At 37.1% G+C, this 14,193-nt stretch overlaps 1 protein-coding gene across 1 annotated transcript in view; it reads left to right on the top strand.

Annotated features, from left to right (window-relative positions):
* The window catches only part of LOC102850942 (epithelial chloride channel protein-like), a 112,822-nt gene that overhangs the window by 3,091 nt on the left and 95,538 nt on the right, over positions 1-14,193 (top strand). The window contains exons 2-5 of the mRNA XM_006898233.1: positions 497-637; positions 806-953; positions 2,348-2,456; positions 5,622-5,799. Of these exons, the coding sequence (XP_006898295.1) occupies positions 497-637; positions 806-953; positions 2,348-2,456; positions 5,622-5,799 (576 nt within the window). The remainder of the gene's footprint in view (positions 1-496; positions 638-805; positions 954-2,347; positions 2,457-5,621; positions 5,800-14,193) is intronic.

The following is a 14,193-nucleotide window of genomic DNA, read 5'->3' as shown; positions in this document are numbered from 1 at the left end:
GGGGGGGGTTGTGCGGGGAGAAGGGTGCAACAATGAATGAATGGAATTCCAAAATCTCTGTAGATGTTCATTGAAATGAAAAACTAAAAAAAAAAAAAGATGGAATTATGGCACTTGATTTTAAGTATTTTATGATTTTGTGGGATTAGTGTAGACTGGAGAAATGTAGTAAAATTCAACCTATTTTTCAGTTGTAGTTGTTGTTGTTGTTGAGTACCATCGAGTCAAATCTGACCCTCCAGCGGATTTTCAGAGGCAGTTAATCACATAGAAGAAAATTGCCAATTCTTCTCCTGGAGTAGCTAGTGGCCTTGAACCACATGCCTTCAGGATTGCAGTGCACTTTCTCACCACTAGGCCACCAGAGCTCCCCTAAGTTTTCAGTGAGTCTTTGCCAAAATGAGAAAAAGGAACTTAGATTTTGCTTACGTTCGTTTCTACATTTATGCTCATTTTGTTGTGAGATTATTATCATAAATTGTTTAAATTTTGTCAGGAGATGGTACGTGAAGCTTCTCCTTACCTGTTTCGTGCCACCAAACAAAGGGTATATTTCAGGAGTGTAAGCATTCTAATTCCAGTGACCTGGAAATCAAAACCTGAGTATATGATGGCAAAGCAGGAATCATATGAGCAGGTAGGCTATTCTACTTATAATTTTTTTTAATTATAGGTTATACATTTAGAAGTTTAATTAGTAAAATAAATGTTCTTGGTAAAAATGAAAAAAACCTTATTTCTAAACCCTGTTGTTTCTATTGCATTTGAAATGGATTTCTGCTTGCTTGCTCTTCTACTGTTTTAGGCAGATGTCATAGTTGCTGCCCCTGATCTGAACTATGGAGATGATCCGTACACACTTCAGTATGGACAATGTGGACAAAAAGGGAAATATATACATTTTACTCCAAACTTCTTGTTGTCTGATAATTTGCTTTTATATGGGCCTCGAGGTAGGTATATCTATTTTACATTTTTGGGTGTTTGTTCTTCTTTTTTGGGAAAAAAATAAAAACTATACCTTTAAAACTTTTTAACAAAAGAAAAATAGGTATTTAAGTAATACTTTTGTTTAGAAATACTTATGTATAAATTATATATTTTTATGGGGTGGCATATAATAATAAAATTCATTGTTTATTATCTCCTGCTCATTGAAACATTTTTAATTGAAATTATGTATGATTTCATTAGTTCTGATATGGATTTGTTGTTGTTGCTGTTAGATGCCAACTTATTTCCAGTTCTTAGTGATTCATTGTACAACAGAATGAAACATTTCCTGGTTCTATTCTTACAAACATAGTAACATTCACTGTACAAATTCTTCTTGCTAAATATCTTCATCTTTTTCACTGCCCCTCTATTTTACTACTTAACAACAATACAAAATAGAGAGAGCTCTGTGGGCCTGATGGATATAAAATCGTGCTACCAAGTAAAAAATGGGTGATTTTAATCTGTGGCCCTCAGGCCTGGTTTTAATTGGTTTTGGTCAAACACTCTTCTAAGTAGTATAGCACTGGTCTGTCCATTTGCTGCACAGAGGTAACGCATGGTTTCTGTGAAGCTGAACACTGTGACACTGATATGTCAAATACGATATTGATCACTTATGGTGGACAGTGTTTGTTGGAGTTCCCAGATTGAAACAAGCTTGGAAGCAGAGGTGGCATCCGCTTCTGAAATAGCTTGCCTCTGGGAACTCTACGAACTTGGAAAAATGATGAAAATCATACAGGTGTTCAGTTCTTTCGTTCATAGGTTCACTATGAGTCGTCTACAACTCGATGGCACTTAACAACAGAAACAACAACTACTTTACCAAGCGTAATTGTCTTCTCTAGGAACTAGTCTCTTCGATAACGCTTCCAAAATACTTGAGACCAACCTGAATGTTCTCACTTATAAGGAGATTTTTTACTTCTTTTACCAAGATAGACTTGTTCATGCTTCTTTTGTGTTGTTGTTGTTGTTGTTATTGTTGTTTTTAGATTTTTTTTTAGTTGAGAATTTTTAATGAAAGTGTATCGAGAACTTGGATTTCCATTCACTCATTCATTGTTGAACGTTTTTCTCCCTGCCCACTCCCAGTTTGCGTTTCTCTTTGAAAAGAAAAGTCTTTCATTGTTGTACAATTCTGCACCCCACCCCACCCCATCATTGAAACTTTTGACCTACTACAATGGTCTAAATTTCCAGAATTCCTTGACTTAATTAGGCTGGGAAGGAAAGAGATGGGGAGACATTAGATATAAGAAAAGTAAAACACATCTTTTATATGCATGTGGAAACTGTATTAAAATATAGTAGCTCTAAATTTATAGCTGGCAACATTCTCTCATAGGCAGAGCATTTGTCCATGAATGGGCCCATCTCCGTTGGGGCGTATTTGATGAGTATAACAATGACCAGCCATTCTATATGTCCAGAAAGAAGACTATTGAAGCAACAAGGTATTTTACTGAACAAATCTGTTTTTAAAACTTTCAGTTAAGACTTTTAAATTTTCTATGCCAGGTGGATAAAATTAATCTCAGGAGATGAATGTTGGTATCGTTTCTTAAAATATCCAACCTTCCCCAATATGCACGTCTCCCATTGCTGTTGTTGCAAGCTGTGAAATCAGAATCCACTCATAGCTGACACTCCAGATGGTTTTCAGAGACTGTAAATCACACAGGAGGAGATTCCCCATCACTCTCCCATTAAAGCAACTGATAGATTCGAATTGCCTACCATTGAGCTAGTAATGCAACTCTTTACCACTAAGCGACCAAGTTACCATGTGTCTTAGTATCTCTGGGGATTCCTTGTTGGAGTCAAAATAAACCAGGAATTGGAAATCCTTTCAGGATTCACAGAAATTATATTAAAAATGTCACTGGCAGAAGTTAAAGGAACAATAATATTGGAAAACTTAAGATAGCTGCAAGTTAATTGCCTAAACCCTAACGTATCTGAGATTTAGGGTTGCAGTTTCTTTCTACTTTTTAATTTCTTGATCTATAACTTCTCATTGAAAATCTATTTCATTAAAATCAATTAAACTCCAAGAGCTTCAAAGTAAATATATTTATTTTTTTGTTTAGTCTCAATTTAAAATAAGAGAAAGGACTCATAAGAGTAAGTGGACACATCAGTTTTTAAGAAGCATGATTCCAAGTGATTTTAAACCTATCCACTGATACTGAGTTAATTTTATCTATTTTATCTTGTAGAGTCTCTGAGTTAGAGTCCACTTGACAATGGCGGGTTCGGTTTTCCTATGATCACTATATAGTCTTGTTATTGTGTACTGTAGAGTTGGAAGTGACTCATAGCTGAACCTTCAGGGGGTTTTCAGAGCCTGTAAATTGTTATCCTTCTCCCCTAGAGTAGCTGGTGGACTCTAATGGCCTGCCTTTGGGTTGGCAGTGCAATTCCTTTCCGGTAAACCACCAAAACACGTTTCTAGTTCTTCCATAGTAGGGAACTCTGTTGGACTGATGGCAAGAAACTGTGCTGCAATCTCAAAGGTACTCAGTTTGAGGCCACCAGCTGCTCCTTGGGAGAAATATAGACAGTCTCCTCCCATGTGATTAACTGCCTCCGAAAGCCCGCTGGAGGGTCAGCTACGGGTCAGTTCCAACTCTACGGTACATGACAACAACATGAATAGAGTGATCATGTGATCATAGTAACCAGTGAACAACAGATCTAAATCCAGTCCTGTTCTGTGCCATCCTCACAATCTCTAACACACTCAAGCCCTTTGCTACAACCACTGTGTCAATCCATCTGGTTTGACAGAGGGGTCACTCATGATGGACAGGTTTGAGTAGAACTTTCAGTTTAAGACAAACTAGGAAGAAAGATTGGCCATCCACTTCTAAAATAGCAGGCCTCTGAAAATTGTATGAACAACAGAGAAACATGGATACATATAGTAGGCAAATAGAAAAAAAATAAAGAACCAAATAACATTCCACTACTTGGAATATACCTTGAGAATATGAGAACTGAAGCACAGAGATTTGTACACCAATGTTCATAGCAGCGTTATACACTATCACAAGAACATGGAAACAACCCAAATGTCCAAACACAAATGAATGGATTGAGAAATTATGGTACATTCACACAATGGAATACTATGCAGCACGCAGGAGCAATGATTTTGTAATTATCTAACTTGGGAGGTACTGGAGAGCATTATACTGAGTGAACTAATTCAGTACCACAAGGATAAATACTGTATAAAACCATTATTGTAGAATGAGTATAAGGATCCAGAGGGGTGGGAGAGGTTGGAAGCAGAGGGATGAGGATGTGCAGGGAGAGTGGAAGATTAATCATGGGGTTGTACAGTTTGATGAGGGAGAGGTGAGAGAAATTGAAAGAATTTGTTCTTGAAAACAATGTATTCAAATTTTATAAAAAAACTAGTAAAAAAAATAAACTAATGAGAAATAAATGTTCATTTATAAGGTTTAAACTCATTGCCAGTGAGCCAATTTTACTTCTAATGACTATAGAACCAAGTAAAGTTGTACCATACCAGGTATCCAAGGTCATACACAGACTGTCACATCTTTCTCCTGTAGAATGACTAATAGTTAAAAGCCATCAAGATAGAGCACTTAACCACTGCATCACAAGAGTTCTTTCATAAGATACATCAGTCATTAAAAAGAGACATAATAGTAAAAACCAGGACACTCTGGTGACCTAATTCAAAGGATGTTTCACTACGATCTCAAAGGTGGCACCTCTCTGGCTGTTTAAATGCACCAGAAACTCTGCAGAAGAAACATGGGCAAACTCCTCCCATGCAATTTATAACCTCGGAAACTCAATGATGTGTGTCAGTTATGAGTGGGTTCTGACTCAACAGTAATGAGTTAAGTTACTGAGCACAAAATAATATTGAACTCTTATTATGTGCCAGGTACTTTGAAACAATAAAATCTTGTTATAGCTAAGTTTAATTTCAGGCTTACGTTAGAATATCTCTTCTTAGAAGTTTATGCCTTACTTTCTCCCTTGCTATGATTAATATTGATATAAGAGTAAATTCTGCAGATAAACAGATTTTGTTTACAAACTTTCATTCTCTCTCACACACAAAAGATTACCGTATAGATCAAATAGCAGGAATCATAACTATGTGGGGATTATCTTTTTTCCCTTTCTTTAAGATATCTCAGTGGTTCTCAAAATGTACATTGCAACATATTGTAAACACTTTGAATAATCATGTGCATTACCTTGCATGAAAATTTAAAGCATTATATTGACTCTCCTCAATAAGAAGAAATTCTTCAATGTCTTAATTCATTTTTAAAATCTTTAAGACATCCCTGTGAGTTAGGAAATTCTCTAATCCTGAGCTCCAGGTCAAAGATAATAGATTTATCTAACACATTAGTGAGCAATGAATGTTTAACAAGTATAAACTGACATCACTGTTCTTGTTATGCCCATAGCAAATAGGTAATGGAAATTTTGCCTAGACCCATTAAGCTGAAATAAATTCAACCATGATTTTAAAAAATTGTCCCTGAAGGAGAGTTTTGAGGGCTATTCAAGATATGCATAACCTTCATAAAATATATAATCTGATTTTTTTTTCATCACAGATGTCCGACTGATATTAATGGCACTTATATTGTCAATGAATGTTCAAGTGGGAACTGCAAAACAAGAACATGTAGACATGACCCGAAGACAGGCCTGTATGAAGAAAACTGTATGTTCTTTCCACAAGAAAACAAAACTGCAAAGGAATCCATAATGTTTATGCAAAATATTAATTCTGTAAGTATCTTCTTCCATTTAACATACACCTCACTAAAGTCAATCAAGAAAGCTAGATTTTCTGTTGTGAAAGTCTCTATACCAATTGAAAGAAGATAAATTACTCACAAAATTAGTTAGAGGTTCTTTTCTCCAGCCCAAGTTCAGGATGTATGTGGAGATAACTATACCTTTTTAAATTTTTTTTATATGGGTTTATTTGTAAAGTTAATATACAATGTTTTTCACATGGGATCATTCCCATTTCCTTCATTCCCCTGCCCTCCACCCCTCAAATTATAGACCATATGATTAACACACCCCTCCCCTTCACTCATCCTTATTCCTCTGCTCCCACCCTCCCCCACCGTGGATCCGCATAATCTTTCTACAGTAACAGTCTTATACAGTATTTGTCCTTATGGGACACTTAGCATAATGTTCTCCAGTTCCTCCCAAAGTAGCTAGTAATTAACAAAATCATTGCTCCTATGTGTTGTGTAGTATTCCATCATTCACCATAATTTCTCAATCCATTTGATTGTGGTTGGACATTTAGGCTGTTTCCTTATTTCCTTATTCTTGCTATAGTAACTATATCTTTTTTTATTACCCTGTCCCTTCCCTTAAGTTGTGGAACTGTATCCTTTTCAACAAAGTCTCTTAGGTTTCTCATAACATTACTTTCATCAATTGACTCCTGTGGACTAGATTGTTTGAAACATAATGTGAATGAATGAAACAATGATATACATTGTGATTTATAAAATTAATAACTAATGACCTATGCCTATTATTACCACATCTTTCTAGGTCCCCATTACACCTTTCCTAATTCCTTCACACATAACCTCAACTTGCCAAACTCAGATATCCTAATGATTTCTCCTCGTCCCCATTCTCCATCTCTCTTCTCCCCTCCCCTTTCACTTTTGGACTTTTATACATATCTTTCTAGTTATGCTTCAATTTTTGCATTAATGGTCGTGTGCAGTATTTGTCCCTACGAGATTTAGTTCACACCTCATAATCCTCCCTAGACTCTCCCATGCTTTTTGGTGTTTTATGAAACCATTGTCCTTAGGGCTGTATAGTATTTTATTGTGTGAATGTACCATAATTTCACAATTCATTCATTTGTTGATGGACATTTGGGTTGTTTCCATTTTCGGACTATTGTGAATAATTCTACTATGAACATAGGTGTACAAATCCCCATTTCTAGCTCAGTTCTATTTTCCTTAAGGTGTATTCCTAGAAGTGGAATAGTTGGATCATACAAGATTTCTATACTCAGATATCTATCTATCTATATGTATCTCTATCTCTATCTCTATCTATCTCTATCGCTATCTCTATCTATATTTATAGCTTTTTGAGGAAACACCAAACCGCCTTACGGACTGGTTATGTGATTTTACAGTACTGCCAGCATGCACATGCATGAGAGTTCCAATTTCTCCATATCCTTTCTAACATTTACTTCTTGCTATCATGTTAAACTTTAACACTGTTACTAAAGTGAAAGGGTATCTCACCGCAGTTTTTACTTGCATTTCTCTTTTTGCTATGATTTTGAGCCTATCTTCATAAGTCTGTTGGCCATCCAAATGTTTTCCTTGGTTAAAAATCTTTCCATGTCTTTTGTCAGTTTTGATTGAGTCTTTTCCTACAGAGGCACTCTAGCATTCTATAAAATTTTGTTATAAGACCCACTTCTTAGATGTCATTGCCAAATTTTTTTTCCACTATGTAGGTTTTCTTTTCACCCCATTGAAAAAGGGGTGTTTTTTGAGAGGTAGTTTATTTACAAAATTCTAGTACATTGTTTTCAAGAACAAATTCTTTCACTTTCCCTCAGCCCCCTCCCCATCAAATTGTACAACCTGACAATTAATTCCCCCTCCCCCTGCACATCCTCATCCCTCTGCTTCCAACAACTCCTACCCCTCTTGGATCCTTACACTCATTCTACAATAATGGTTTTATACAATAATTATCCTTGTGGGACTGAGTTAGTTCACTCAGCATAATGCTCTCCAGTCCCTCTCAAATTAGATAATTACAAGATCATTGCTCCTTTGCTGCACAGTCATCCATAGTGTGAATGTGCCATAATCTCTCAATCCATTAGTTTGTGTTTGGGCTATTTCCATGTTCTTGCAATGGTGAGTAATGCTGCTGTGAATACTGGTGTACAAATCTCTGTCTGTGCCTCAGTTCTCATATTCTCAGGGTATATTCCAAGGTGTAATAACTGGGTCATATGGAATTTCTATGTTCAGCTTTTTGAGGAAGCACCAAACTGCCTTCCAGAATAGTTGTACCAGATTGTAATTCCACCAACAATGTATAAGAGCTCCATCTCACCACATCTTCTCCAACATTTATGACTTGCTTCCCTGTTAAACTTTGCTACTGTTACTGGAGCGAAATGGTACCTCATTGTGGTTTTGATTTGCATTCCTCTTATAGCCAGTGATTTGGAGCATTTCTTCAAGTGTCTCTTGGCCATTTGAATATCTTCCTCTGTAAAAATTCTTTCCATGTCTTTTGTTCATTTTGTAATTGAGTTTTCAATCTTTTTCTTGTGGAGGCCAATGAGTATTCTGTAAACTTTTGTTATAAGACTCTTGTCTGAGATGGTATTTACAAATGTTTGTTCCCAGTCTGCAGGGAACAGACTTTCTTTTCATCCTGTTGGTAAAAGTTCTGATGCACACATGGATTTAATCTTTATAAGGTCCCTTGGGACTTAATTTTAAGAAGGTCCCGTTTGCCAATTTTGTCCTCTCCTGGTGATGCATTTCTGGCTATATTTACAAACCTCTTTATACCATAGGTGAAGCCATCTACGTTTGATCTCATTTTTGTCTCTAATGATCTTTTTGGTTTGGGGTTTTACCCTTGGTCTCGGATCCACCTTGAGATGACTTTTGTGTATGGTGTGAAATGTGGATCCTGCTTTAGCTTTCTGCAGCTATAAGTCCAGGTTTTCCAGAGCTATTTATTGATGAGGTTGTTGTTTCCCCATTTGATAGGCTTTCTTACCTTGTCAAATTTCCACCGGCCATAGGTAGATAGCTTCATTTCTGGGTTCTCGATTCTGTTTCTTCGGTCTATGTGTTTGTCATTGTACCAGTATAATGCTGTTTTGATTATTACAGCTAGATCAGGGAGTGTTATGTCTCCCATGTCATTTTTTCTTCAGAAAAAAAAGTTTATCTTTGTTTAGGCAAGGATTCTGAGGCTCCGTCTAACATACTTTGGACATGTTGTGAGGAGAGACCGGTCCTTAGAGAGGGACATCATGCTTGGGAGGGTGGAGGGACAGCGCAAGAGAGGAAGGCTCTCTATGAGGTGGATTGATTCAGTGACTGGGGTAATCAGGATGGGAGTGTTAGAGACAGTGCGATTGGCACAGAACAGAGCGGAGTTTAGGGCTGTTGTACATAGGGTCGCTATGAGTCGCAAGCGACTTGACGGAACATAACAGCAACATCTTTGTTTATTTGGGGTCTATTTCCTTTCCAAGTAAACTTGAAAACTGCCTTTTCTATCTATTTGAAAAATGTGTTTTGTCTCTGTATTGAGATTGTGTTTAAAATGTAGATTGCTTTTGGTAAGATTGTAATTTTCACTATGTTGAATCTTTCTATCTATGAACACTGAATTGTTCTCCATTTAGTTATATTTCTTATTGTTTCATGAAGTAGTATTTTGTAATTTTCCTTATGATTGTTATGTGCTTTACAACTCATAGAGACCCTATGAACAATAATAGTATGTACCTTGACCTATCCTGAACCAACCTCTTTGACCCTGACATACCTGCCCTCACTGCCAGAGTCACTGTGACAATCCATCTTATCCAGGGTCTTCCCATCCTGAACTGAACCTCTATCTTTCCAAGCATGATGTTCTTCCCCAAGGACTGGTTCTTCCTGACAACATACCTAAAGTATATGAGACAGAGCTTCAAAATCTTTACCTCCAAGGAGCAATTTATTTTCCCCTTCCCCAGGACAGACCTGTTTATTCTCTTTGCAGCCCATAGTATGTTCAAGACTGTCCTCCAGCACCACAACTTAAAGGTGTCAATATTTGTTCTGTCATCTTTAGCCATTGAGCAGGTCTCCGAAGCATAGAAAGTACTTGAGAAGTCTATGGCCTGGATAGGGAGGCATCTTAGTCTCTAGGATGAAATTGTTGCTCTTTAGCAGTCTGTAGAGTTCCCTGATAGCAGACTTTCCTAAAGCAACTCATCTTTTGATACCATGACTGCTGGTGCCAAGAGTGTTGATTGTTAAAACAAGCAAGATCTCTATTATAAATCTAGTTAGATTTATTCCTATATATCTCAATTTGTGGTTGGCTCTTATTGTTGTTGATTGCCATCGAGTCGAGCATGACTTATAGTGACTCTATGAACAAAAGACCTAATGCCTCTCAATAACTATCATCATTTCTCCAAGTCCATAGAGTTTCCACAGGCATGTAGTTTAGAAAGTGGATGCCACTCCTGCTTCCAAACCTGTTTTACAACTGGGAGCTCCACCAGACTCTGTCTACATTGGGACACCTATAGAGTTTGACACCCCAGTGGCACAAGGTTCAGAATCACAGCTAACCCAGATTACCTCAGTACAGCAAATTGACAAAGAGTGATGTACAAAGTAGAAGAATGTCCCTCCAAAATATAACAACAATAGTCTCATTTAGCAGTGGTTAAGTGCCATCAAGTCAAATATGACTCAAAGTGACTCTATGAACAAAAAACCTGAACTCTATTCGATAAATAACATCATTCCTCTATGCTCATAGAGTTTCCAGAGGCATCTGGTTTAGGAAGTGGTTGCCACTCCTGCTTCCACAGCTGAATCAATCTGGAAGCTCCTCCGAACACTGTCCATGATGGGTAACCATTATGGTATTTGACACAACTATGGCAGTGTTCAGCATCACAGCAACTCCAGGTTACTTCAATACAGCAAACAAAAAAAATTACTGCTATACCACTTAAAGAAATGCCGTTGATGATGATAAACCAAATAGACCTTCAATCCTTGGGTCCTTGCTGGCTAAACTGGGCAAGCAAAAGTCCAAAGTCCAGCCAGCTGACATCCACCTGTGGAGGGGAAAAACAATAACACAAACCAAACACAAAACTTTCCTTATGTGACCCTCATCAAGATGTGAGCTACCAACTTCTAGAGTGGAACCACACCACAAGAGCCTCCAGAAGAGCCACAAACTTAAATAATAACTTTAAAAGTGAATTTTGTATCTGTATTTGGATTGCATTAAACATGTGGATTGCTTTTGGTAGGATTGTAATTTTCACTGTATTGAGTCTTCCCATCCATGAACAGGAAACATTTTCTCATTTATTTAGGTCTTTTATTGTTTCTCACAGGATATTAGGAAATATATTGCACAGGGAAAGTCTGCAGTTAGGGACCTCTCTGAATTATTAGGGAGTAATGATGCCAGTTTGAGGACTAAGGTGCATCTGATTCAGACCAGTCTTTCCGATTCTTTACTATGCATCTTAGAGATGGACAATGAATAAGGATGATGGAAGAATTGATGCCTTTGAGCATCCCATGGGCTGCCAAAAGAACAGACAAATTGTCTTGGAGAGGATGTACCCAGAATGTTCTTTGGAAACAAAGATGAAGATGATGAAGATATGCTTATCATACTTCAGGCATGTTGCTAGGAGGGCATATTCATTGAAGAGGGACACGATACTCCAAAAGGCAGCAAAGGTGAGGAACACCCTTAACCAGGTAGATTGACACAGTGACTGTCACAACAGGAGGCTCAGGAAGTGTCAGAATGGCACAGGACAGAAGAGTTTAGATCTGTTGTTCATAGGGTTGCTAAAGGTTGTACTTGACAACACCTAACAACAATTGTCTCTCACAGCAATGTTTTGTAGTTATTTCATAAAGGTCTTTTCTGTCTCTAGTTGGGTTTACTCTCAATTATCTTAATCTGTGGCTGGCTATTGTAAATAGTATTGCTTTCTTAGTTTCTTGTTCTGTGCTTCCTTTGTTACTATAGAGGAATCCCATTGTTTGTTTTGGGGTATTTTTGGGGGGGTGTGTATTGATCTTATATCCTACCACCCTCCTAAATTGAACTACTAAGTTTAATAACAGTATTTCTGTTGAGTTCTTTGGGTTTTCTGTGTACACTATCATATTGTCTGCATATAGCAACAGTTTTACCACCTCTTTGCCAATTTTGATGCCTCTTATTTCCTTTTCTTGTCATATTACCTTAGCATGTACTTCCAATAAAATATTGTATAGGAGTGGTGGATGTGGGCCTCCTTGTTTACAAGAGGAATGCCTTCGTTCTTATTTAATTGAGAATGATGTTGACACTTGGTTTTGTATATATGTTTTTCAGTACGTTTTGGAAATTTTCTTCTATGCCTGTTTTGCTGAGTGGTTTAATTAGGAAGGGGTGTTGGATTTTGTCAAAGGGCTTTCCTGCATTGATTGACAGGATCTTGTAGTTCTTGTTCTTTGTTTTGTTAATGTGATTGTTTTTTAATATTGATTGTCTTTCTTATGTTGAAACATCTTTGTAGACCTGTTACAAATCCCATTTTGACCTGGTGAATTGTTTTTCTGATGTTCAGTTGGATTCTATTGGCTAGGAATTTGTTAAGGATTTTTGTATCAACATTCATGAGAGATTTAGGGCTATACTTTTCTTTTTTGGTAATGTTTTTGCCTGGTTTTGATATTAGAGTTATGCTTGCTTCATGCATAGTATGATCTGAATGTGTTCTTTCTTTCTTTCTTTCTTTTAAAAAGAATTTCAGTACAATTGGTGCTGTGAAGCCATCTGGGCCATCATTTTTAGGGGGCAATCCTTCTATGGCCCGCTCAATTTCTTCTTTTGTAGTGGTACTATTCAAGTGTTCTACATCTGTCCATGTTAATCTGAGTGTGAATTTCAAGATACTTGTTTATTTCCTCTAGGTTTTCAGATTTATCAGAGTATGTTGTTGTTGTTGTTGTTGTTAAGTGCCATTAAATTGCCTGCAACCCATCGCAAACCTATAAACAACAGCTCTGAAGGCTGCTCTGTCCTCAGCCTGATTCACTAGTTCTGACACACCAACACCCACTTTGTCAATCCATCTTATCTGGGGTCTTCCTCTCCTGTGCTGTCCCTTCACCCTTCTGAGCATGACGTCCTTCTCCAAGGACCAGTCTCTCCTGGCCACATGCCCAAAGTATGTGAGATGGAACTTCAAAATCCTAGCCTCCAAGGAGAAACTTGGTTTCAACCTCTCCAAGGCAGACCTATTTGTTTTCTTAGTCCAGGGTATGTTCAAGACTCTTCTCCAGCACCACCGTTTGAAGGTATCAATTCTTCTTCTGTCATCCTTACTGATTGTCCATAGTTCTGAAGCATAACAAATAATTGTGAAGACCATGATATAGCTTTTCTTAATATTCTGTTATTATTCATTTCATTTCAGCTGATTCTGTTGTGAGACACTGCTATCATTTCTTATTTGAGTTATTTGTGTCATCTCTTTCTTTTGTTAAGTTTGCCAATGGAAAAAAAAAAGTTTGCCAATGGTTTATCTATTTTACTGACCCTTTTAAGGAACCAGCCCCTGATTTACTGATGGTTTCAATTGGTTTTCTGTATTATTTATTTCAGTTCTTATCCTTATCATTTCCTTTATTCTAGAGGATGTGGGGCTATTTTGTTGTTCTTTTTCTATTTTATGTACAAGTTAATTTATATCATTAATTTTGCTTTCTTCTCTTTGTTTGTGCTTACCTATTGCTTTAGCCTGTCCCCTGGGATTGCCTTATTTGTATCCAAGGGGTTTGGACGTGTTGTATCTTAATTACAACATGTAGTATCTTCATTTGTTTCGAGGAACATTTTTATTTTGCTTTTAATTTCTTCTATAACCCAGTTATGTTCTAGCAAAGGGTTGCTTAGCTTCCACATTACTCTACTAAGCTTTGCCCTCTTGTCATGGATTGACAATCAGATTGCCTACATTTGAAGAATAAATCATTGGAAAAGCTCAATATCTGTAGTCAAAACTAGGCCATGAGAAGACTGTAGGTGAGACCATCAGCTACTTATATGCAAGTTCAAATTGAGGCTGAAGAAAATTAAAATAAGTTCACAGTAACCAAGCTATGCTCTTGAATCAACTCCATCTGATTTTAAGATCACCTTAGGAATAAGCATGAGGGATTGAACCACCAATTATTAAAGACCAGATGAATTGTGGGATAACATGAGAGATATCACCAATGAATAAAGCAAAAGGTCATTACAAAAAACCAAGGAGAAAGAAAAAGCTGAAATGGATGTCAGAAGAGACTCTAAAAATTATACTGGAGAATTGAGAAGCCAAAA

This window comes from Elephantulus edwardii, unplaced genomic scaffold (genome assembly GCF_000299155.1).
Source record: "Elephantulus edwardii isolate Elephantulus edwardi_28Jun2011 unplaced genomic scaffold, EleEdw1.0 scaffold00224, whole genome shotgun sequence".
Lineage (NCBI taxonomy): Eukaryota > Metazoa > Chordata > Mammalia > Macroscelidea > Macroscelididae > Elephantulus > Elephantulus edwardii.
The sequence above is the reverse complement of the archived record's forward strand: the minus strand, read 5'-3'. Positions and strand labels throughout refer to the sequence as shown.